The sequence below is a fragment of the Lissotriton helveticus genome, chromosome 2_1 (genome assembly GCF_964261635.1).
Source record: "Lissotriton helveticus chromosome 2_1, aLisHel1.1, whole genome shotgun sequence".
NCBI classification, from domain to species: Eukaryota; Metazoa; Chordata; class Amphibia; order Caudata; family Salamandridae; genus Lissotriton; species Lissotriton helveticus.
Window position 1 is genome coordinate 1,656,859,676 of NC_136059.1, and position 26,784 is coordinate 1,656,886,459.

Genomic DNA, 26,784 nt, shown 5'->3' on the forward strand with positions numbered 1-26,784 from the left:
GGCTAACAACCATTGACAAAGCCAATAGGCCTGACTTGTTGTAGGTATAATGTTACTTGTTGTATTGTATATCTGGATGCAATGACAGAAGCAGCAAAATACCAGTTAGGCGGCACTCTACCCTAAGCGCAGATTTTTAGCTTGTGTTTTTTTAAGCTAGGCCCTTAATTACATCAGCCACGCCTCCCCCAGTTTTTTCATCCCACTTAATTCCCTGCATACATATATTCTAGTCATGCAGACTTGTGTTACACCTCTATAGTAGCATCTTCTAGTTGCACATTCGTGTGTCGTGGCACCTTCAGGATGATGGTGGTAGAGAGACTAGGGACTCAAAGTAAGGGGTTACAACAAAATTAATTTTAGACATACAAGAAAGGAATGTCACTCAGTTTGCTGCTGCAAAATGTATGCAGGATGCTTCATAAATATTCTAAAATGTGATCTAATTAACCAGAGGCTGGTACGATGGCGGCATCGTTCTGCCCAATGTACGGCTGTACTATTGGGCCTCCCAACTTACAGTAGTGAACCAGTGGCTCCACGCCCCGCACGAGGAACCAGCCCAACGTATGGACAGACAAGCCCTAGGCACGGATAGACTCATGGACCCACTCTACCACAAGGCCAAAACACTCACATTGATTGGCCCCACAGCTCACACAATACACACGTGGTTTAAAGCACAACGAGCGCTAGGCTGGGAGGGAAGAATCACCCAACACACGCCACTCTGGGACTCCCCAAAACTGGGTATGCTACGTAACAGTAAAGGGTTTGCTCATTGGGACCGTATAGGGATCTCCAGAGTAGGAGACCTGTGGAAAAAGGGGGATATTATGACATTTGCCCAACTACGCACAACATACCAGTTAGCAGACTTGGAGTGGTTCCGGTACTTACAATTCAAGCAGGCACTCACCAAAGCCATTCCCCAAGGTGACGATCTCCCTGAATGATCGCCACTAGAAGATTGCCTCCTAACGGACCACCTTACCAAAAAGGCAATCTCCCTCACATACCGTAAACTGGTGAATAACCAGAAAGATCCTACTCGACTACAACTTGTGCAATTGAAAATACTACACAGGACATACTACACTAGGACGATGATTCACAAAATCGGATGGGCCGAGACACCTTTATGTTTAAGGGGCTATGGGCAACTGGGTACGTTTTTCCACACGTTGTGGGACTGTCCCGCCATTGCACAACACTGGAGAAAGATCATGGCTTTTATCACCAGAGTCAGCGGGGTGGAGGTCATCCCGGAACCCCGACGGTGCCTCCTCAATATCTGGGAACCTACTGATCTCACCCATGCAGCACAGACTTGGGCAACCCTGGGGATCACGCTAGCAAAACGGAATATCGCACAACACTGGGGGGCGCCCAGTGCCCCGCTGCCCCAGCACTGGTGTGAAGACTTAGAGCGATGGTGGCGGAGAGGATGGTATTCACTCACAAAGGCTGTCCCCGTAAATGGGCGCGCATATGGGGCAGATGGAACACATTCTGAGGCAATATATGCCACCCCTCCACCCCCTCCCCCCCCCCCCCCCCCCTGCCCCTTCCCCCAGCGGAGGCCTCAGACCCTGACTTAAGCGACTAAATTGCACATCCTGCCGCAGGAACACATAGGAGGCTTAGAAGTCATATTTGTAACTGTATTGCTACGAAGGTTGGGGCGCATTACAAACTTGTATTTACTGTCAAACGTCATGATACTTTGTCAATTGTATAGTGTGAGATTGCTAATAACATCTGTTGTCAGCAAATCTGTTTTGTTAAAAAATAAAAAATAAAATGTGATCTATTTTCAGGATGGTGACAGCCCAGCAAAAAAGTCAAGGACTAATGGAATAGAGGTACATCATTTTTATCATTATTATGTATACATAAGTGCTCTAAAAAATGAAAACGTAACAACATTGTAATGTTGTCTATGGCAATATCAGAAAAGCAGAAATCTGTGCATCGTGCCGGGAAACCCGCTGGGTGGCTGTGCTCTCTATAAGTGGAAATAATAATAAAGCCTGACTGTTCTAACCCAATTCATGCTGGTTATAGAATGGTCGTTTTAAACCTTGCTGGCCTAAAGGTATGGTATATTGTACTAAAGAGTGTAGCAAAGGCTGTTATAAGGCAGTAAGTGCAAAATAATGAGGGAGCTATAGGAAACATTTCATTTTCGCCTTTTTAGCTGTGAAAAAAAGTCCTCTTTAATTACTGTGATGTGATGTGAAAGGCATTTGTAGAGCGCAGCATACACTGTACAGTTTCTTGCCGCTAAGACAAAAGGACAGAGGACACCTAACTGGACAGTGAGAGGGAAAAGGAAAGGACGGGAGCAGGGTGGGGACGAGGTGGGGTGAGAGGGACCGGAAAAGAGGGGGGTATAGGGATCTTAATTGTACACAGAGCAAAAAAGGTGAGTCTTGAGGAGGGATCTAAAGCGGGTGTAGAGCGAGGCCGACCTTATGTCCAGGGGAAGGGCGTTCCAGAAAGATGGAGCTAGAAACGAGAATCTGAGGCCGCCCCATTTCTTACGCTTGACTCTGGGGACTTTAAGAAGAGCCAAGTGAGCCAAGCGCAGGTTGCGGGAGGGGACATACGGGTGGATGAGAGAGGAGATGAACGTAGGGCCTAGGCCGGCTAGAGATTTAAAGACAAGGCAACCCAACTTAAATTTGCAGCGTTCAGAGACAGGAAGCCAGTGCAGGGATTTTAGCAGAGGGCTGATGTGGTGGTGCCTCGGTTGGTGAAAGATAAGGCGGGCCGCCTGGTTCTGAATGAGCTGCAAGCGTTTAAGTTGGTAGTCGGGGATACCTACGTACAGGGAGTTGGCGTAGTCAATTCTGGAGATGACTAACGCCAAAAGGGCCAAGGTGAGGGCTTCGGAAATGAGAAAACGCGCGATTTTCCGGATTTTGCGTAGTTGGAAGAAGCAAGAAGAGACCGTAGCATTTATCTGGGGTTTCATCGAGAGGTCTTTACTGATCATGACCCCCAGACTTTTGGCCGAGTCAGTTGGGCAGGGGGGAGGGCCCAAGCTAGCGGGCCAGTAGTTGGAGTTCCAAGGATTGGAAGGACCTCCGAAAAGAACCAATTCAGTCTTGTCGGGGTTAAGTTTCAGGTGATTTGCCCCATCCAGTTGATGATGTGGCAGAGGGTGGCTTGGAAGTCGGAGACTGACTGGTCCGAGGAGTCGATGTTAAAGACTAACTGGATGTCGTCCGCATAGTTAAATGCGGAGACATTTTTATGTCGGAGAGAACTGATCAAAGGGGTGAGGTATAGGTTGAAAAGGAGTGGGGACAAAGAAGATCCCTGTGGCACGCCGCAAGTCAACCCAACCCTATCCGCAGAGAACTGGGATAGCCGGACCGCTTGTTGGCGGCTGGTAAGGAACGAACGGACCCAATCAAGGGCAGTACCCCCTATCCCAGCCTGCCTGGCACGGTCGACTAAGATGACGTGGTCGACCGTGTCAAAGGCTGCCGACAGGTCCAGGAGCACCAGAGCATGACTGGTGTTGGAGTCGGCTCCCCTGCGCAGTTCTGCCATGACAGAGAGTATGACCATCTCTGTAGAGTGGGCGGGTCTGAACCCGGCCAGTTGGGAGTCAATAAAATGAGACTGCTCAAAAAACGAGCTCAGGATGTTAGTGACATGGGTCTCGAGCACCTTACTGAGGTAAGGGAGGAGGGAGATGGGGCCGAAGTTGCTCATGATCGTGGGATCAGCTGTCGGTTTTTTTAAGATAGGTACTACCTCGGCTGTCTTGAAAGTGCTAGGGACTAGGCCGGAAGTGAGGGAGTTGTTCAGCAGTGACAAGGGGGGAGCAGGGCATGCAGTAAAGGCCTCCCGTAGGATCTTGGGGGGACAACAATCGGTAGGAGATCCTGAGGTGACTTTGCTGAGGAGGGCGAGGAAGTCTGCCTCCGAAATGAGGGGAATCTGGGTAAGAGAGTGAGGGTTAGGAGGGTCAGCGTGGAGGTTGGTAAGGGGCCCAGTGGAGTCGGGTAGGGGCGGCATCGAGATGCTGTTTTTAATTTTTGCGATCTTCTCAACAAAAAAATGGTTGAGAGAGTCGCAAAGCCCTTGGGAAGGGAGGGGTTTGATGGGGACCCTGTCGGGGTGAGATAGCTCCTCCACAATCGAAAAGATGTTTTTAGTTTTGTTGGCTGACTCCACTATTTTGTTAGAGAAGTACCTAGTTTTGGCTAGCGCAATGGAGGATTTGTACCCTTTGAGTAGGGTTAAAAACTCAAGCCTAGCTTTGGGGTATAGCTTTTGCGCCAGCGGCGCTCGGCTTGTCTGAGTCCAAGTTTTAGAACTTTAAGGTCCTCGGAGAACCATTTCTGAGCGTCGTGAGGGCGTCTAATTTTAACCCGTTTAAGGGGGGCCACCACGTCGCTGGCAGACTCAAGCCAATGGCTTAAGTTTGAGGCTTGAGTGTCTATTGAGACGGATTCCGGGGGGAGAGAGGTATAGAGTAGGTTGATGAATTGGCTGATGTCAGCTTTATTCCAGTTACGGGTTGAGAAATTGGTATCCAGGGGCCTGCTGGGACAGGTAGGAGTTTTAAGGGAGAAGGAAATGAGGAAGTGGTCAGACCAAGCGCACAGCAGTATGACGGGGGCCACGATCTCTAGGTTGGAGGTCCAGACCTGGTCTAATGTGTGGCCTTTCGTATGCGTGGCTGTGTTGACATGTTGGCGGCAGTTCAGACTGCGCAGCAGGTCGGAAAAAGCCGCAGAACAGGCGCTTTCCTTCTCATCCTGGGGCCAGTAGTTAAAGTCTCCGAGGACTAGAATTTTAGAGTAGTTGATGACCATCTGGGATAGAAGATCTCCGAACATAGACGGAAAGTTGGGCATGGGTTGAGGGGGGCGGTAGGCTAAGACACAAATAAGGGGTGACACTGAGGATTCCAGTCTGAGGGCAAGGCACCTGAGGAATACACAGTACGGTGAGGACGGAAAATCGGAAGGAAATCTTGATGATGGCTGCCACACCCCCTCCGGATTTGCCGGAAGCCCTGTTGGCTTGAAGGATGTAGTAGCCAGCTGGAATGGCAGCCAAGATGTCGGGGGAGGATCCGTCGTGAAGCCAGGTTTCGGTTAGAAACAGGATGTCGGGGCTGTCGGTATCTAGAAGGTGATAAATTTCCGTCTGATGTTTTGCTAGTGAGCGGGTGTTAAGGTAGCACACTTTAAGCTCGAGACGGGGGGGGTGTAGTACGAGGAGGGGGGCGAGAGAAGGCTTGAAGAGGGGTAGAGATTTTGCAGGCGTCAAGCTCAGGAAAGTTATTTAGAGCGTAGCCCAGGCCCAGATGGTCGAGCTGCGAGCGGACAGACTGGGCTAGGGGCCAGGGGGCATGCAGGTCGAGCAGGTCGACCGAAGAGTATTGGGTAGTGTAGGCAGAGTGACATGCCCCGTGCCCCAGTCGGTCGCGGACTGGCGCAGATGGGCTTGCCTTTGACGCGCTGGCGGCGTGCCCGCTGCGCTCGCCCGCTGCGCGTCCGGTAAAAGCACATTGATGTAGGGGGTGGGGGGCGTGGCCTCCTGTGAGTGGGCGTGGCCACGGGTTTGACGAGGAATGGCGGCACAGGTTTCCTCAACCGGCAACAGCGATACGACCTGCTGCACGGGGGGATTTTAGTCAGAAGATGCTGGGGGAAGTGCCCAGAAGAAGGTAACAAACTGTTAAAATATCAGACAAAATACAATGTTTTTTTAAAAAATAGAAGCGAGTGCTACTCCCGGCTGTGCCTCAGGAGTCTTCAATATCCTAAGGCGCACTAGTTGTCAGCGCCCGCTGCGCGTCCGGTAAAAGCACATTGATGTAGGGGGTGGGGGCGTGGCCTCCCGTGAGTGGGCGTGGCCACGGGTTTGACGAGGAATGGCGACAAAGGTTTCCTCAACCGGCAACAGCGCTACGACCTGCTGCACGGGGGGATTTTAGTCAGAAGATGCTGGGGGAAGTGCCCAGAAGAAGGTAACAAACTGTTAAAATATTAGACAAAATACAATGTTTTTTTTAAAAATAGAAGCGAGTGCTACTCTCGGCTGTGCCTCAGGAGTCTTCAATATCCTAAGGCGCACTAGTTGTCAGCGCGACTTACATAGGCTGGGGCGCTGTGGGCGTTGCCTCCTGTGGAAAAGTTATTTTATCATCCACCTCATTTGCATAAGTATGGAAGAGCTGAGTATTTTTATATTTCACATACTAAAACATTTAGGATGTCTGTGACTTCTGCCTTTGAAATATGGCCTTATTTATGATGGTAACTAATAGCAGGAGTTTGTGGGAAGGGGTTGGAGGGCTCAATTATCATTCAGTAACAAACGCTCAAAATAAATCTGCCAGTGTCTGTTCTCAGGTACACTAGACCCCAGGGGAATCTCGCCTATCCATGGGTCTCGGAGGGAGTAACAAAAATGTGCGCTATCCTTAGTATAAACTGCTAGTCTGAAATAACAAATGAATCCGTATGAGGTGCAGTGAGAGTGTGCCACAAATGTATATAATAACATTGTGTAAGGGATTAATTACCTCATGGGAGCCGCACCAAGTGGGCATGAGCATCACTTTAGACCACTGCCCGGTTCCACTTCGTTGGTGTTCATTTATTTATGCTGGCACAATTGAGAACCCCTGTGCATGGATGCATGCATATTTGTGAAATAAAAGCTGCAGCCGCATTCTGTTATGCTATTATCTGAATTTGGCAATCCATCCTTTGGGGTGTGCTCATTTGATTCCTAGTAGCTCTCATTGTTTTAGTATACATTGTTCTACAGGTTTCCACTAGTATGCTTCTGTTACAAAACGCGCCTACATGACCAAGTCGTAGTGCTATGAAATTGATTATGTATTTCCTGTTTCAACAAATATTGTTGACCTCTTCTGCTCTGAAAGTATTATGAAATGTGAGGGACTATAAAGGAAGCCTACAGAAATTAATGCAAAGCTCCAATTGAGGTCTTCAGAACTAGACTCAATGTGTCAGATACTTGTGTGTTATGAATATAGCTTTGTGTTTTGTGCTCTTTTGTAATCTGTGCTATGTGTGAGGGAGTTTGGACTGCTGATTTCCGTGCTGCAACTGTGCTCGTTGTGCTAGTGAAGCTTGATGATAACATTTTCCTATAAAAATGCCAAAATTATTGATGTTATGAATGCTTGTTAAATCAGGTGGGTACTTGCTTCTTTGTAATTTAGTGGTGCATCTCTCCGATAGGGCGAGATCGCGGCCCCATTCAGTCCTCTCTTATCTTCTCCATCCCCATTTTCAAAGCTGCCTTAAATGACAGTCTCTGTGATCCCCTAATCTTTCAAGTTGAATGTGAGCATCGGTACATTTTTATAGAAATCTTAACATGATTATTCTCATTGTGGAACCCTAAAGTAAGCTAGATTTCTAGAGAGCTTACTTTGCATGCATGGTTAGTTATTGTGCCTTTATTGCAAGAGTGTCCAAAGCAGGGACAGAATGTCCTGATCCTTATTAGATGTTTAGGATAATCACTGTATACATGAGCTCAGTTTGGAGTCATTGTATGTAAATTAATTCTGTCTGAATATCCGGAAAATAGGCCATAGATCCAGCCATAGATCCAGTCCTTCTGGACCTACAACGAACACCACTGCTGATTAAGTGCTACTGCATAAAGATTCTGTGAACTCAGTCACCTCAGACTGTCATTAGGTCTCGTAGTGAATGCAGCGGAGCTGCTTCACTAGGGAGACTCTATTGCTGTGGTTTGGTGCGCGAAGGGAGACAGGAGGTGGCACGCGCGGACAGGCGATGTGCACGTGCATAGCTTGTCTCCTCTCTGCCTCCCATTGTGGGCTTTTCTTCTGAGGGAATGCCTTCCTCCTCCTGCCCACTGCCACAGAGGTCCGGGCGTTGTCGAAGATTTATGACTCGAGTGAAACCGAGCCAAACAGTCAGCTATTCCTAACATTTACAGATTTTCACTAGATCAGCCTGATCCTGAAGCACACAGAACGGATGTACGCTGATGCAATGACAAATTTCCCTAGATACATGCTATTAGAATCCGATTTTTACCACATGGTTTGGCAATGCCTGGTAGTGTTGGCTTTCATAGCTGAGCTTGCTGAAAGGTTTGTGGACCAGGATCCACTGACAGGATCCATGAGACGAAGAAAAGTTTATAGACTTGGTGCGCGGACTGACAAAGAGGTGCATTGCCATGTTGTGGAAGGTGCCGCTAGCCCCTGCAATCAACTTTTGGGTGGATGATCTACGGAGATGGTCCCAACCGCTAAGTTACAGAAAATGAAGGGAACTAGATGTACAGCTTGGGCTTGGGACACATTCAACACTGCAGTGGAGACCACATGGGATGAGAGGCCCCAGTAGCGTCAACACACAGCCCCTCACATGTTACATGTTCTAAGATGGAACACTGTTATAAGAACCTGTCAGAAATGACTGATGGTCATAATAAAACCTAGATAATATCGAACACAGCAAAGTAGTAAGAGTTGTCTGGTCAACCCCCTAGTACAATGCAGTACAATACAAGGTTCAGAAAATGCTGTTGCACGGTATAACCTTCAGGACTAGGGTAATGTGAATAAAAAGGCACAGCATACTCACCCTGGTTGTATTTGCTGTGATAGCATTTATTAAAACTTGATAAAGAACCACTGTGGGGGAAAAATGAAGACGTTCAGTAAATGAGAGCTCATAGTAAGGTAACAAAAATTGAGTTTATTTGTAGATGGGTTAGTGTGTTTCTCTAAACATATTTCACTGCTGTGAATTTAAAAGATCTTCCCGTAGCAGCACCTTTTAACTATTTGAGTGCACTTTGTGGACAGGATCTGAACCATATGCCACACTTGTTCTTGAAGTGTATAGGAAAGGAGAAATAAGGAGTGGCGGTAATGTATGTCAGTCGGAGAAAATAATGGTTTGAACATTTTTTAATTTCAGAAGGTGTTTAATATGGTTGTAGAAGTTCCCCGTTGGACAAATGCGAAAATGGAGGTAATGTACATTTTGACTGCTTAAGAAAGCGATTCCGATAAAGAAAAATGTTTATCCATTTTTCGTTTTTTGCTGTTTACTTTTGCAATTTTTGTGCTTTTGTTTTGCATTGTGTCTACTGGAGGAATTGTATGCCAGTTCGTAAAAGAGTCTGCTAGAGGCTTGCTCGCATTATATTATTATACAGTTGAGTGCCCATGTGCCTTGTGTATGTCATGGATTCGTCCTTATAGGGAATAGACTACCCTCAGTCATACTATTAATTGTCTTTGTCAATGCTTAATTTCAGGCTGGTTGGATTTAAAGAGACCTATTACATTTGTGGGCACTGCGTTTTATTGAAAAATACTTGAAAGGCTCTAAAGTGATTTCTCTGATTATCATACTATTTGATTTCGGAAACTAATGGTTGCTTTCCATCTGGTGAACAAGACTTATCAAAGTTTGCAACTAGTTCTTTTTAGTGTTCCCTGGATAACTAAGAAATACTTGAGCAAAATTTGACAATTTAAAAAAACTTGAGCTTGCTTAAACTTGTGTTTTCAACTATATCAAAAGGAGTGGGATAAACTCCCAAATAACTAACCAGTCAATGTCCACGGCTTACCCGATGTTGTGGTACGATCCCATAAATATCCTGTCTGCTGTAATATGAGTGCAGTATATCCAGTGGCACTTGTAATACGGTGGACAGGATATCCATCATGTTTGTGACGGACTAACCCATCTGCCAAACTTTAAATCAGGTCATACATCCCTTACAGTAGGTGTCATAAATAGGTCTTACGAGTTTAAAAACAATTCATCCAAACAAAGTTTACATTGTTAAACTCTTGAACATTGTTTAATTCACCCACTCTCTACCAGCTTCCCCATACTGCCTGCCTCTTTTAAACGCTGCCACACTAGAGGCTATCGACAAACAGTAGGCCAGTAGAATCTGAAAGGCGGGGCTGGACCCGCAGACTGCACTGGGGCCCACCTTGCTCCCTCTTGCTTTTCCCAGCTTTTCACTCTGACGTCTTGGTTTGAGACCCCCGAACCATGCTCCCAACCACCAGGGCTGCAGCCTGTGGGACTTGGCTTCCCAGGGATGGCAAAAAAGGGGTCTCTGAGGCGGTGTGGTGTCTGACAGTGAAGTGATTCTGGATACGGTTTTGAAGCCAGGCCTCCAGGGATATAGAAACAGGCGACCTTGGAGACATCTAAGAAAGATGGAGCTTCTGAAGGGTGGTTTCAGCAGTCACCCGCAGCAGTCGAAGAAGGGAGGGCCACAAGTGTGCTTGGCCATTTCCGCTGTGCCCTTCTAGTAGGGAGAGGAACAAATTCTTACAAAGGAACATTCTGCCATTGATCAATTGGAGATCAATAATGTTGTGAGAACTTGAGTTGTGGTTCTGGTGCCTTTCATCCCCCGTGTTAAACGTTGCCTGAAAATGAGGGTGGGGTAGTTGGAAATCCCCGATGCGGTCAACTAAGTGATCTGAAAGAGACCATTTGTTATAGATTCCTTACCTTAGAATTACCCACAGGCTTCAGACTGGATCCGGACACATTTTTTATCAGCAATACCCCTAGGCGTTCGTAGGTGGTGATGGCCAACTCCACGTTCGGCATCGTGGTCGCCGGGATGACGTCGCATTGTCTACTTAGACGCCGCCCCTGCTTGCTGACGCCAGTTGTTTCTTTTTCCCTGCAGCCAGCGCAGATCCGGAGAGAGCTTGCCCCTCAGTCGCTCTTTGACTAGCTTTTTCCGACTTTTTGTCGACGTCTTTTGAGTCTTCGACTCCTGGTGCACGTTGGTTATCAAGCCGTCTGCCCGATTTCAAGCCCTGTGACTCCTTTCACAAGTTGATGTTGGTTACCAAACCGCGCCTCGTGTAGCTTTGGTGCCTGGAGCGGGACCACTACCCGAAGTCGTGCTCCGACTGCTGGGCCCTGAACCCGAAGTCTTTGCAGGAGCGGTCCTGTAAGCTTTTGGAGGCCCAGCAGTCTGCTTCGCTCAACTCGAGGTACCGGTCGAGGGGAAGGTCACAGGACTGGTTGCGGATCCATCACCACTCGTCATCGAAGTCTTCACACTCCTCCGGTAAGACGAAGCACAAGAAGGCAAAGAAGCATCGTCACACTTCGCCTTCTCCCCATCTGTAGGCCGACGTGCCGCGGGACCCAGAGCGTCGCCGCTTTCCGGCTCCTTCCTCGGAGCCTGCTAGTATGGCTCCGCTCTTCCCTCCCTTTCCGGGAGTCAGAGCGTCCCCTGCTCAGCTTTGTCAATTTTACGTAGCGCTGCACAGGATCTTTGGGCAGCCTAACTCCGCAGGCGTGCGTTCGGGCCCCATGGACTCTGGTGGAGGACCTGTGCCTTTGATGCCGGCAGCTCGACCTCACGGTTCCTTCCCCGGTGCCTATTCCAGTAGCGATACCCACGACGCGGATATATGACGGTACAACGCGTACCGTCACAACGCATACCTTTACAACGCGGCCGTGACAACGCAAGTCGTTACCACGACTTGCGTTGGGGGGGCGCGGATTTCGAATAGTTTAATTTACTATTCTAACACCAGTCCCCGTGGACCCTAGGGAAGGTGTTAGGATAGTAAATTAACTATTTTTAGACCTTGAGCGCCCTCCAGCGCAAGTCGTGGTAACGACTTGCGTTGTCACAGCCGCGGTGTAAAGGTACCGCGTTGTGAAAACATCGTTGTAAACGATGTTTACCCCACGACGCCAGTTGTGCCCCCAACCAGTGTCGACCCCAGCCTCACCCACGACGTGGACACGGTGGCAGAACGACGAGGATACTTTTGTGCCACTGTTCATCCCTGGCATTGCCCACCGCCCTGACTGTCAGCCAGAGGAGCTTGAGGAGGACTGGGTGGTCTGTTGACCCTCTAGCAGACCAACTTGAGGAGCCAGACTGGCGAGAGGAGTTGGGTGATGCCAGTAAATCTGGATACCTCACCAGACCTTGGTATGCTTTCTCCCCCTACTGGGGATGTTGAATCTACCCCTTTGGACATGCCCTTTGATGGCTGTTGCCTGTTTGGTGACAACACTCTTGAGCGTTTCAAGGACTCGGGCTACGGCCAGATCCTTGGTCTTCGCAGCATCTTCTCGCCCCATGCAGTCTGCCCTTTGCGCCTTTCGTGGCTACAGAAGGGGTGCCCCCCCACGTTCCACCCAGAGCACCGGACCACGGAAGTTACCCAGCCACTGCGCTGATCGGGGACGGGGGCCCAGCGTTGTGGTTCTAGGGGCCAGCGGGTGGGCCAGTCCACCAATGCCCCCCCTGCAGCAGCCTCCAAACATTCCTGGTCCGACCGTTCAGGGCCACCAATTGCAAGTGTGCGGCAGGATCTGCCATCACCTCCCTCACTGGCACAACACCATGTCCGACAGGTGGGTTTTGCAGATAGTCCAAAGGGGCTACTCCCTCCCCTTCAAGACTACCCCTCCCTCCATGCCACCAGCACTCCATCGCATGTTGAAGGATCATTTGGCCCTTCTCCGCCAGGAAGTTACGGCTCTCTTAGCCAAGGGAGCTGTGCTAGAAGTAGGTCGTGGTTGCTACTCCCACTACTTCCTGGTACCCAAGAAGGACAAAGGACTGCATCCTATCTTAGACCTCAGGGACATCAACTGCTTCCTCCGGAAGGAGAAGCTCAAGATGTTAAACTTGGCTCAGGTCTTGTCTGCCCTCGACCCTGGAGACTGGATGGTAGCGTTGGACCGGCAGGACGCATATTTCCACATTCCCGTCCTGCCGGCTCATCGGCGTTACCTGCAGTTTACGGTAGGCCACGAGCACTTTCAGTTTACAGTGCTCCCCTTTGGCCTTACCAGCGCTCCTCGGGTGTTCAGGAAAGTGATGGCGGTGGTCACAGCTCATCTGCGCAGATCAGGGTTTCCAGTCTTCCCCTACCTTGACGACAGGCTGTTGAAGGCGGACTTGCCCCTGACAGTTGTCTCCCATCTTCAGACTACTGCTGACCTCCTGCATTTGCTGGGGTTCTCCATCAATGTGCTGAAGTTGCATCTGATTCCCTCTCAGAAGCTCCTCTTCTTCGGAGTGTTTCTGGCTACAACACTTTTTCAGGTCTATCCTCCCGAACGGCGAGTCCATGATATTCGGGCACTGATTCTGATCTTTCAGCCTCTATCCTGAGTTTCGGTCAGGATGACCCTGAGGCTGCTGGGCCTCATGGCCTCCTGCATCCTGCTGGTCGATCATGCCAGATGGCATATGCGGGCTCTGCAGTGGGACCTGAAGTTCCAGTAGGCGCAGCATCAGGGGAACCTGTCCGATTACGTTCAGATCTCGGAGGGCACTGCACAACAATGTGGTGGCTCACGAACCGGGATTGGGTCAAAGGCAGATCCCTCTCCGTTCCCAACCGAAGAACACAGTGGTGACGGATGTCTCTGGTTTCCGGCGGAGTCCAGGCTCCATATCAGCCTTCTGCAGCTCCGGGCGATCCGACTTGCACTGAAAAGTGGGTGCCCCTCAACATTAATTCTTTACAAACATTTTTAAGTAGCATTAAATCCGGATGTACTTGTGATCTCCTCCCTGCTTCGGCACTCTTGCAATTCGAACAGCCTTCCCTGGAAATCGTTATGGAACTACTCAACTCCTCGCTTCAAGAAGCCTTGGTGCTGGCTGATTGGAAACGCGCTATGGTCCTCCCGTTGTTGAAAAAGGCTAATGCTGATCCTTCCCAGCCATCCAACTATAGACCCATTTCGCTACTTCCTATCTTTTCCAAAATTTTGGAAAAACATGTAAATTCACAGTTAACAAAGTTGATTGAATCTTCTAATTTTTTTACATTCCTCCCAGTCTGACTTCAGAGCGGGTTTTTCAACCGAGACAATTCTTCTTGGGGTTACCAAAATGTTTCGTCAACGCTTAGATGCAGGTAACACAGTGGCCCTTATATTATTAGATTTGAGCGCTGCATTTGGCATGGTTTCTTATACTGTATTAATTAAATCCCTGCAGTCTCTTGGTATTACCGGGACAGCACTTGGTTGGCTGTCTTCTTTCTTATCTAAGCGGACCTTTCAATTTTTTTTATCTAAGGCTATGTCTAAAATCTACTCTTCTCCCTGTGGGGTTCCGCAAGGGTCGATTTTAAGTCCTCTCCAGTTCAATGTATATGTATATGTTCAACCCTTGGCAGCAAACGCAGAAGAGGCGGGGTTGTCTCTCTTTTCCTAATCTATTGACACCCAAATCATCTTTTCCCTTCCTGTGGAAAAGCTGCCAGGACCTTCAACCCTTCAAGTGGGCTTGAGTAATATTGCATCTTGGATGCAACTCAATCAACTTAAGCTCAACGGTGAAAAAACTGAGGTCCTTATTTTTGGGAAAAATACTGACCTTTGGGGTCCCCAACATTGGCCCACGGAAATGGGGACTTTACCCTTGCCTACCTCTCATGTTCGCAATTTGGGATTTATCATTGCCTGCAAATTATCTATGAAGCAACATGCGGTAAAAACGGCAGCCACCTGCTTCACCCTTTTAAAATGGTTGAAGAAAATCATCTGGATGCTCCTGAATACTACCCAAAGGACTGTTGTCCAGGCACTTGTAACATCTAGACTGGACTATGGGAATTTTTTTTTTTTTGGGAGCCAATAAAGATGTATTACGTAAGCTTCAGGTAGTACAGAATTCTGCCGGTAGACTGCTTTGCAGAATCCCAAGAATGTCCTCTACCTCCATTGCCTTGAGAGATCTGCATTGGCTTAGAGTGGATAATCGGCTAAAATTTAAAACTCTGAACTACATGTTCAAGATTAAGACTGGTACTGCTCCCCAATACCTACAAAAGCTAGTCCGTCCCTATCAGCCTGCCCGTTTGTTATGTTCATCGACTCAGGAAAAATTTGTGATTCCCAGGATCAAACTCAGAAGAATGGGTGACCGTTCCTTTTCCTATCTGGGTCCACTTTTGTGGAACTCCCTCCCCACAGTGATCCGCAGAGAAACACTTTACTCTAATTTTCGTAAGTTACTGAAAACATGGTTGTTTAATCAATGATTTTTTCTTTTCATTTTTTCATGGTTCCTTCAGGTTGCGCTTGGAAACCCTTTTTGGATAGCTGTGCGCATTATAAAAATAATTTAACATAACATTAAGGCATTCCTTCCCTCTGTCAAGAGGAGAGTAGTGCAGGTGTTCACGGACAACACCACTGCCATGTGGTACTGCAACAAACAGGGCGGGGTGGGGTTCTGGACCCTATGTCAGGAGGCCCTGCGCCTCTGGACTTGGCTGGAACATCAGGGCATTTCCCTGGTGGTTCAACACCTGGCAGGTTCACTGAACGCCATGGCAGACAAACTCCGCCGCAGGTGCATAATGGATCATGAATGGCGTCTTCACTCTGAGGTGGCACAAGGTCTCTTTTTCACAGTGGGGAGAGCCTTGGTTAGATCTATTCGTCACCGAAGAGAACGTGCAATGTCAGCAGTTCTGCGTATTGGAATTTCCAAGGCGGCACTCGCTAGGCGACGCTTTTCATCGCGAGTGGAGTTGCGGTCTGTTGTACGCCTTTCTGCCTTTACCACTTCTGCCCAGAGTGCTGAAGAAAATCAGGCACGACCGGGCCCAAGTCATTCTTGTGGTTCCGGACTGGGCTCGAAGAGTTTGGTATCCCGAGCTGCACAGTATGCCCATCGATCCCCCGATCCGACTGCCTCTTCGGGAAGATTTTCTGTCGCAGCAGCAGGGGACTATCCTCCACCCGAACCTGTCCAGTCTCCACCTTCTTGCATGCATGGAGATTGAGCAGCAGCAGTTGATTCCTTTCGACATGCCTCTTGAAGTCTGTGATGCCATTCTTGCAGCCAGGCGTCCCTCCACTAAGTTGGTATACGCCTGCAGGTGGAACAAGTTTGTGGTATGGTGCACATAAGGCTGTGTATCCCCCTTCTGCCCTTCTTTCAGAAGTCCTTATGTTCTTTCTTTGGCCCAACAGGGTTCTGCTCTGGGCACTATCAAGGGCTACCTGTCTGCTATGTCAGCCTTTCTTAGGCTTCCTAATCAGCCCTCTTTTCAAGTCCCCTGTTGTAAATAGATTTCCTCAAAGGCATTACTCATCTTTTCCCTCCTATTCCCTTCGTAATGCCACAGTGGGTCTTGAACCTGGTTCTCACATATTTAATGTACGCTCCCTTTGAGCCTCTTCACAACTGTCCTCTTTGTCTGTTAACTTTGAAGACTGCTTTCCTGGTTGCCATCACCTCTGTTAGGAGAGTGAATGAGCTCCAGGCTCTTTCTTGCAAACCTCCCTTTATGTCTGTCCATCCAGACAAAGTTGTGCTCAGAACACGTCCATCCTTTTTTCTGTCAAAGGTGGTCACTGCCTTTCACATAGGGAAGACCATCACCTTGCCGACCTTTCCGCATCCTTCCAGAGAGGAAGAGAGCTCTACCATCTGGACCCAAAATGTGCGCTCTAATTTTACCTCAATCGCACACAACAGTTCTGGGTGGATGACCAGCTCTTTGTTGGCTAGGTAGGCACCAAGAAGGTTGGGCCGTACACAAGCGAACTATATCACGATGGGTCGTCTTGTGCATTGAAGGCTGTTATTCTCTGGCAAAAAAGGAGCCTCCGGTGGGGCTGCTTGCCCATTCCACCAGGGTGATGGCTGCCTCTATGGCATTGGGACGTGGTGTCCCCTTACAAGACATTTGTCAGGCAGCTACGTGGGCCTTGCTGCATACTTTTACTAAGCGGTACAAAAGGGGGTGGTGATGGACGGAGCATCTGAACCAATCAAACACTCACACCCAGTCAACAGATCTGGGTTTAATCCATCACCGTTCTTTAGCCCACTCTGCCACCCAAGTTCAGACATGGCCATAGGCAAATCAGTCTGACCCTGTGCCTCATGGGAACAGTCCAGCCCGAACTGCCAAGCCATGCCTTCCCTGGACCGGAAACAAGCTTCCTAGGACCGGCTTCTGGCATTCCAGCCGTCTTCAGCCAGGCTTGCTTGAATCCAGTGGCAAAGTGAGCAAGGGACTCACGTCGGAGCATACCCCGCCACCCCCTTCTGTACCACTTTGTTCGCCATAAGTTGGCAGGGCATGCTCAGACTTGAGTCCCTTGCTCACTTTGCCACTGGATTCAAGCAAGCCGGGCTGAAGACAGCTGAAATGCCAGAAAACGGTCCTCGGAAGCTTGTTTCCGGTCCAGGGAAGGCATGGCTTGGCAGTTCGGGCTGGACTGTTCCCATGAGGCACAGGGTCTGACTGATTTGTATATGGCCATGTCTGAACTGGGGTGGCAGAGTGGGCTAAAGAACGGTGATGGATTAAACCCAGATCTGTTGACTGGGTGTGAGTGTTTGATTGGTTCAGATGCTCCGTCCATCCCCACCCAAGTTTGCATTCTTTTACTAAGCACTATTGCCTGGACAGCCAAGTACGGAGAGACGGCTTCTTTGGCCATTCTGTTCTCCAGGACTTACTGGTGTGATCTTGGTTCCCAGACCCACCACCTGGGTTGGTATTGCTGGGGTATCTATTCTAAGGTAAGGAATCTATCACTAACGTGTTTCTTCCAGATGAACAAGATACTTACCTTCGATAACGAAATATCTGTAAGAAGCATTAGTTAGTGATGGATTCCTTACCGCCCCACCCATCCTCCAGTCCTGTAAACTGATTTCTAGGGTTAAGGTCATCCCTATCAGGGCCCTAGTTTCAATGCACCAGTGGTCAGTATCTTGCATGGCTCTGCGTTCCTGGCACAGAAAGTAATGAACAGAACTGACGTCAGCCGCGAGGGTGTCGTCTAAGTAGCTGCTGTGACGTCATCTCGGCAACCACGACGCCAATGACGGATTCGGAGCCGCCCCACGCCACCTTCCGATGGGGAGGGGTACTGCTGATGAAAACCTTCCAAGTCCAGTCTGACGCCTGGGGGTAATTCTAAGGTAAGGAATCTATCACAAACTAATATTTCTTACAGATATATTATTACCGAAGGTAAGTAATTTGTTCTTTGAAACCGTAGAACGTATTGTCTCAAGCCCTTGTCTACAACATATTTTGGGAAGGTGCCTGTAACATATTGTTGTATGAAAGACCAGACGGACTTATCACTGTCTGTTCCTATTTTCGGGGCATCTTTTCCTTATAACAGTATGTGAATATGTGGACCACCTCTCTCTGGATACTCTTTGCGCCAAATCAAATCAGTTACTTCACCACGAGGAGGATTATTTTTGTTGCTGGTGAAAACCATCATCGCTTGAAACCTATGGTTAAAATATATGCAGACGTTTGCAGGGTCCAGTGAGCAAAGGTCTCCTGGTGCCTGCAGATTGATGTCTTTTATGTTTGAGTTTATTTCTCGCAAGAATTCAAGGAGGTCACCCCATGCATACTTGGCACAACTGAATGTTAGGAACCAGGTCGGTGCTACTTGGTTTCTCAACATGCATTTCAGCTCACCATAACGGCTATGCCAATATTCATTGGTGCCACTTTGGTATGCCATCAAATTAATCAAGTTGTATTCCAGGTTTTCCTCTTTTCCTTGAGCTTTGTCCACAAATTCCCTTGCATTGAGATCTTCCAGATTCACTCCTGTCTTGAAAATATGGTTTACTGCCTAGATAGGCCTGACAAATCACCCTCAAATAATAGGTGAAATATATAGGGAATACACTGGTGAAATGAACGATCCTCTGAGTATAGCCTAGTTGATCTGTACTCAGCTGCTGGTATCTGTACAGGCCGGTCATAATACCTACCACCCATTACTGTGGGGAAGGGATGCTGAAAACATTGAGCTTCTAAACTTTTCTCCCACACATTCAAGGGAGCTCCTCTTGTTTTTTCATTTGAAAGAGAGCAATTGCATCACCAATATTCTCTTTAGAATGCAGAAGGTGGATACTGTAATGTAAATAAATGTATTCTGATAGGGATCGATTCACCTTTTCAATCTGACATTTTGATGTTGATGGGTTATCTACATATCTTTATAATATTATTTTGTACCAGATATAATGTTGCTCTTTTTACTTTACTAACAACTACTTGCTCTTGCCATATTGTTTTGCTCTTGTTAGGAACACCGTTGACTAGGACAATAAGTGCTCCTTCCAAACTTATCTGCACCCATGCCTTTTCAATATTCTGCTTGAAATCTAATGGCAAGTGCACAACTCTTCCTTTAAAAGCTTTCTGTGACTTTGTTGTAACCTCCCTGTCTTTGGCTCTATACTGACTATAGCTTTGAATGGATGTATAGACTGTATTCGAATTGATTTATAAACATTTAAATGTTGTAGTTCTTGATTGATTGGAGCTAATTTAAATTGTTGTGGACTGCTCTACCTGGCATTTTATTGTCCTTTAACTTATTATAACAGTACTTACATATAATTTGTCATGTCGAACAATCAAAGTGTTCATTTACAAATAAATAAGCTGCAAATTCTCTTTGCTTATCTGTGTTGTCTTGCTCAGTTTTTGTAGAAAGAGTAACAAAACGAGATTGACTTTTGTAGTGCGTGCATCGACAACATATAAAAATACAGTCCGGTTTCTCTGCACATACTCTGTTCTTTTTTTTTTATCTCTTCTTGAAAGTTATCAACAGTAATACCGTTCTCTTGTTCTGCTACACCTGCAGATACCAAGTCCTCATTTTCCTTCGACTCCTTCAGGACCAAAGAAGCAAAACTGGACATCATCACAAACCTTTTCTACCTCTGCCATTGTACCATGCAAAATAACTCTATTAATTTATTCTAAACAAAAGGCAGGAGTTTTTACAAAGTAAAGCCTCCTAACTAATGTTCACATTTCTGAATGGTGTACAGCTAACATTCTGAAATGATGAAAGGTGCCCTGTGCGTCTCAATTCTGTGACATAATCCGCTTCCGCTTCTTCACAGCCTGTACTCTCCGGGCGCGATACCAAACGTTGGGCTCAAGTGTGTCTCCAAGTATGCCTGCAGTGTTGCACAAGTGCCTTGCTCCGCACTATGGTCGGTCAGACCCTCTGCAAAGCTTTTTGATAGCAAATTCTCGAGTCCAACTTTTTTGCTCAGCCCTCTTTAAATGATCGATATACCCTGCCCAGAGTGAGTGGTTAGCACCTCAGGTCTCTTTATTTGCCCCTCAATGCTCCCCGTTGCTTGTAATCTCTGCCCCCTCCTAATGCGGCTTCCGGGTCTCACAGCGCCGTTATTTCACTGTTCGCCAGGCCTTTGCACATGCCAGTGGGGGGAGGGGAATCCACACTCGCACATTACCATTCCCCAGAGAAGGCCTAGTGTACTTGTTTTAATGGGGTTGCTCTCAAGTCCCAATCGCTGTGTCCCTTGCTTCAGAGTGTTGCACGAATCTGAGGAGAAAAATCAAATGCAGGACAAGGTTTTATACAGCGCACACCTGAAGGCAAGTATTTTGAGGTCTTCCTATATGTGATCAGTGCCGGACTGGCTGTAGCAAGCATCAGGCGTTTGCCCAGGAGGTTGGAAGGGTGGGGGCGGTTTTGAAGCGGTGGGGGACGGTTTTGCAGCTATGCTGCAACATCGGCCCCCAGTAACGAAAGCAGCAGTACTGGGGGCCAACTTTGTTTAGCAGTAGTGCTTCACGCTAACCTCTCCCGTGGGTTGGGGCCGGGCCAACAAAATTGCCAGGGCTGCTTTCAGTTCCCAGTCGGCCCTGTATGTGATGATGAAGAAAAAGGAGTGCGAGTGAAATAAAACAATTGCTTAGGATCACACAGTTTGGTCAAGTGGCGATGCCAGGACTGAGCCCAGGTTTTCTGGTTTCTCATTGTGCAATTTAGTCATTAGATGTACATGTTCCCTTCCCCTACAATCATCCCACCATCAAACTGCCACTGCCATCAATGCGTCCCTAAGTCACACCACAGACCAAACGTTGTGGCCCCTCGTAAAATGTTTGTGCGTATCCATTGATCTGCCCCCTTTTTCGAGTTGTGAAAATACAGAGAGCACTGCTACTGTGGACTATTTTAAAAGAGTTAAATGAATCCTTAGTCATCATTCACTTAAGTGCGTAGACGGGAACACTCATGCTCTCTTTCTGCCTCTCTTCATTATCATCCTCAACATTTGGAAAGTGTTTTAAACATAATAAATATGAAAAGATATCCATCACGCAAATCCATTCCCACAGGTGAGTAACTTTTCCACTTTAGGATTTTTTAAATGCATAGTAAAACCTTCCATCTACTTTTTTCACATTTGCTTGAAGCTGATCACCTTTGATATTTTTTACCGTAAAGTTTTTCTGGTTTGAATATTTTTTTTTCCTATGTCCGCTTGCTGCTGCTCAGTAGACCTTCCCACTGCTCTGTTTCTTTCATATCTTCGTTCTGTGGTTCCTTACCTGAGTTAGGTTCTGATCTGAAAAGGCCACATTGTTTGGAGGAATATATTAGCCATTTTACTTTCTCAACTGTCTGCCTTACATTTCCTACACGTCTGGTTGGCTTTTTCTCAGCTTAACCTCAATGTCTAGCTCTCAATTCGCCTTCAAGGGGGAAAAGGTGACTTGTTTTTCACTAGAACAGTGCATGCGGGCGTACAACCTGGGAGATAAGTATATGAGGAAGGTGATGGCATTGTACGCAAACCCCAGTGCGCAGATAGCTATCAATGGGGCAGTCTCAGATCAATTCACCCATCAACGGGGGACAAGACAGGGGTGCCCCCTGTCCCCCGCGCTGTTTTTACTGGCGCTGGAACCCCTGATCAGAGATATTGTAGCCAATAGAGAAATGTTGGGAGTCACCATCAACGAGACCACAGCAAAATTTGCAGCTTATGCGGATGCCATGCTCATAATCACAGAGAACCCCAAATCCTCTATCACTGCCCTCATGAACACCATAGGTAAATACTCCACCCACTCCGGCTACAAACTAAACAGAGACAAATCCCACTCTGGTTTGAAACATGTAGACCTACACATACTATGGATACACTAGGTCCTATTAAAGCCTTTATTGTATCAACACACACTGTTTTTAATATTGTCCAGTAGCCTTGGAATAAATAATATTTGATAAGTCATACCAGGACAATTTTTAACTCACTGACTTTTTTCTTTTTTCACATTCATCACTCACATACCCGCTCCACTGTATCTCAGGTGTCGCAGCACACCTTGGCGGCACTTGGCTGTCAAGGTGGCCCCGATGATGAAGCATGTCACCGACCAGGTCGGTGAGTGAGGGGTTCCTTAAAAACAAAGAAGGACTTCTTCTTTCACACTAGTGTCTCATTCCACCAATATCGGCTGCTTAGCCTTATCTTTGGTGGTACTCCTCAGGATTGAGAAAGCCATACTAAACAATATCGACCCATTAACACTTCTCACCGCGAACAAACAGACACAAAAGAATATCCCTATACTTAAAAACACTAGATACGCCCTGCTTAAGGTAGATCAAAAACTGGAACACAGTGTTAACAATTCTAACTGGGAATCACTGTGGGCAAACTCCAAGCTAAAATATAGAGGGAAACCCCTAGCCATAGACTCTTGGAAAAGACTAGGGATCTCATACCCAGCCCAGTTGGAGGAAGGGGGAAGCCCCTACACCGCCAACATGCTAAAAATACAACATAACCTACCAGATATAGAACTCTACAACTTCCTCAAAATCAGAACAGCCCTAACCAAATCAAAAATAGCAAGACACAAACTATAAATCATCCAGTATATGGAAAACCTGAACAAAGTGGGCCACCAGGTGTCCCACATATACAAACTAGTCCGCCCCAGCTCCTCCAAGCTTAACGATAAGACAACCAGCTACTGGGAATCACACCTAGACACCGCACTTAGCGAGCAGGAGAGACACACCCTCTGGTCGTCCCCATCGAAGAACATGATCTCCCCGGTGTTAGCTCAGACAAAATTCTGGCTTCTGCACAAGACCTACTGGACCCCAGTTCGCTCAGCGGCCCTAGGGCTGAGGGAAAATGACCGCTGCTGGAATTGTGACAGAGAACAGGGGGACCTGGCACACCTCATCTTCCACTGCACAAAGGTAAAAAAAAATTGGAAACAAATATTTACCTTCATAAATAAAGCCTTAGGCTGCACACTTAAAAAGAAGAGTTTGCCTCACTCACCACGCATTTATAACATCTGATATTGACACGCAACATGACAGAAACCTCCTAGATCTCCTGCTAATGGCAGCTGAAGATAGTACTCACCAAGTGGAAAGACACCTCCCAAGTCACCTTCAGGGGGTTGCTCAACTGGGTGACTTACCTGAGAGGAGCCGACATCACAGCCTTACGAAACACACCATGGAGAAAACCCAACAGGGATATGTGGGCATCCTTGGATACGTTCCTAGTACCCTACGAGCCCCCATGTAAGTGCTAGCTAGAAACAATCAAAGGGCCCACCTTCACACCAACCACTAGAGCAGGACACCCCTTCTTCACCCCCAAACTCTTCTCTTTTTCCCCCTCTCTTTCTTTTTCTTTCAGAGTAGACAGTTGGACAGGGGGCCGGTCATGCATATGTTTTGTTTCAATCCGACCAACCGGACGGTTACCCCTAGCACAAAGCGCCAATGAATATATGTTATATGTGGGATTGTAGAGATGTAGGGACGTTCAAGCTTATGTGCGCTATGAGTAAACTGTACAACCAGCAGCAAAGCAACATGGGCTGCCACCCCTGTATGTACAAACGCAATGATGATTACATGTTACTTGTCATATGTTGTAAGTGTAAAAATCCAATAAAAAATATTTTTTTAAAAAAAGGAGAAGATTCACTGACACTCGTAAACTAACAGGGTGTCCTTCTACTATGTTTTGACTAGGAGAGTAAAATCATAGAGAGAAATTTAACTGCATAATTTGGAACAGATCTTGCATTTTTGTTGACTGTTATTTGGTTGATTGGATAGTGATTTTGTCGTCGTTGCTTTCATTCTATGTAGGGCCGGATGACATGCATTGCTCAGTTGACTGAGGTATTTTTCTTGGGCGAATGAGCATTTTGGCAGCAGCATTTACAGTCGCTCACTAACCAGTGCGAAATGTAAATTTCAATCCTTGCAAAAACTGTTGTTGCACTGATCATACAGTACATGTGTACTGCACTGGTCGGTCAGTGCACACGCTTGTATGTGCAGGCCGGCCCTGAGGGGCATGACAATAATGCACCATATGTATTAACATCCTCTCTCTTTCTCTACTCTTTTGTGTTTGTTTTTTAGATTGCAACAAAGGAGTCTCTAAATCCCATTAAGCAAGACACAAAGAAAGGGAAGCTTCGACACGTGGCAAATATATTCCCTCACAAGGGGTATATATGGAACTACGGGGCGCTCCCTCAGGTGACGTTTGTCCACATGTTTTAATTTATGTCATGCTCTTAAAATCCATACGCAAGTGTAATAGTATTGTTTCAATTTAGAATTCTTGTTGAAAGCATTGTTCAATAAATATGTAAATCTGGATGTTCCACCTGAAAGTGCTTAGAATCATTGATTCCTTTTTCATAACTTTTGCTCCCTTTTCAATGATTGATTTTATAAAGCGTGTAAGCAAGGTCCTTCCCTTTGGGCTTCTAGTACTCAAGAAGTAGGATACCATTATTTAGCTGATCTGGGTTATTAAAAGATCTGATGTATTAGAAATTATCTTTTCTCTGGGAATATATCTGGATTCTGTATTACCACAACTTTAAATGTATTAATTCTCTAGATAGAGTGTTACAGTATTGTTCATCTCAGGTTAAAGGGTTGCAGTCACTTACCATTATTCTTTTTACACTGACATTCTTCAGGTAGGTACTCAGTTTTATAGAACCATATACTTATAAACACATACAACACACATTCTTTGAATTTAATATAACTGATGGCTATTTACTGCTAACCATAACTATTAAATGAGTTTCATGTATGTTATATCATAATTTAAGTACAACAGCAAGTGTATTGCATCATACAATCCACCTGATAAATTATCTGCCCAGCCCCACTCTTTCCGTCAATTTATCTGAAGGCACTTGCTTTGAACGTAGTACACATTAACAGTCGGTATAGATATATATAGTTCTTTTTCTTCTAGTTCTTGCTCCACATTCAGAAATCAACAAGAAACTTTCAGGCCCTAGTAAGTCTTTTATTAATTTTAAATTTATATAGTGAGTCTTTGAGGCCCAAATTGACACTCTAGCAAAGAGCGTCATCTCCCTGTTTTTAAGTGGTGTGCAATCGCTGCCTTATTTCTCGTTGTGCACCTCTAAATGAGGGACATCAGTTTCAGCTCGTGGTATCGTGCCTATTAAGATGTACAAACATTGTATCTGCACTATTTGCCTGTAAAAATGAAATTTCTGCTAGATTTGACCTGGCAAAGCTATGCACAAACCCCTGCAATGTGTAATTTGCACACAGGTTGTTATACTAAGTTAACAATGGTATTTCCTCAGCTATCCGGTCCAGGGCCTAAGATTCTTACATTTTGTGTACAAAGGGAGCACTCTTAGGGGCTGTTCATGACTGCTGTGCGAATCCTGATTTGAGCGCGAACAGGAGCTTCCACCCAAATCAGGATCTCAAGATTTGCGAAAATACTGTACAAGCTGAGTGGCTTTTCTCAAACGCAAATTTTACAAGGTAAAAAGTGTCATCGTTTGTGTCAGAAAAAAAAGAGTCCTGCAGCAATATGCCTATGCTATTTAAAGGGCTCTCTCTCATGGCTTTGTGATTTGCCAATCCCCCACCTAACCTGTGGTTCTGCATAGAAGTTGGTGCCTTTTCAACTGGTGCCCCACCTCAGGATGTGCTAGGTGGTCGTTCTGCTTCAGCTTCTTCGTAAAGTGCTAGCTCCTAGTGTTATAGTTTTGAACCGCCTTATACGCATTGCTGCTTGTAGGTGTTTCTGTTTCTCAAAAAAGTCACCATCACAAGTGAGGCTCCACGTTGAGACCATGATGTCTTCCAGGTGTCTGCACAAGCAAGTCTGTTCGTTAAAAATCTTGCTGAGGTTTGTTGTTCCTGACTCCAGTCACCCCATCGGAACAGTGATCATGTCTGTTCCCACTGCCAGTGGTGTGCTTTGTACCTACTTACATCCTTTGCAAGACCTCTCCTTCTGCGTTCAGTAGAGTTTTTTTCATTTCATTTTCTCTCCCCATCCTATTTTAAGGGAGTTCTGTCGTGGCTCTGGCACTTTTACCTGCTCCCAATAGTAGTCTTTCACATACTTCACCAATATCTGATTTTCAGAGCACGTCTCTCCATTCTATCCCAATTACTAACAATCCTCAGTTATGAGAATATTGGGCTATGAATGCATTAATCATAGCACTCAGACCATTTCAAAGCCTTGAAATGTGGCTATGATGATGCTTGCTGGTTGGCTGTCTAACTAATAATCCTTCAATCTGAGCTGTTTGATGTTCGTGAAGAAATCATAATTACTGAATAATCTGAGATGTTTGTTGCTTTCGAAGAATGTGATTGGCCAGAAGTTGAATCTGCCTTGATTCTACCTTAAATAAGACTGATCGTGGCTGTGAAGTAAGTAAACCATGTTTTACATTTAGAGGTTAGGGGATTTGGCATGGATTCCAAGGTTCTTGTGCAGTTGGAGTGAATAAGGTGGAGGAAAGCTGTAAGCGGTTTGGTAAAAGTCCCTATACTATTGAATAAAATTGAATTTTGCATTTTATACGGCTTCTTTATATTC

At 46.6% G+C, this 26,784-nt stretch overlaps 1 protein-coding gene across 1 annotated transcript in view; it reads left to right on the forward strand.

The window, feature by feature from the left end:
* The window catches only part of PPA2 (inorganic pyrophosphatase 2), a 460,434-nt gene that overhangs the window by 151,011 nt on the left and 282,639 nt on the right, over positions 1–26,784 (forward strand). Inside the window, exons 3-5 of the mRNA XM_078676619.1 lie at positions 1,824–1,868; positions 8,979–9,032; positions 24,300–24,419. Coding sequence (XP_078532745.1) covers positions 1,824–1,868; positions 8,979–9,032; positions 24,300–24,419 — 219 coding nt within the window. The remainder of the gene's footprint in view (positions 1–1,823; positions 1,869–8,978; positions 9,033–24,299; positions 24,420–26,784) is intronic.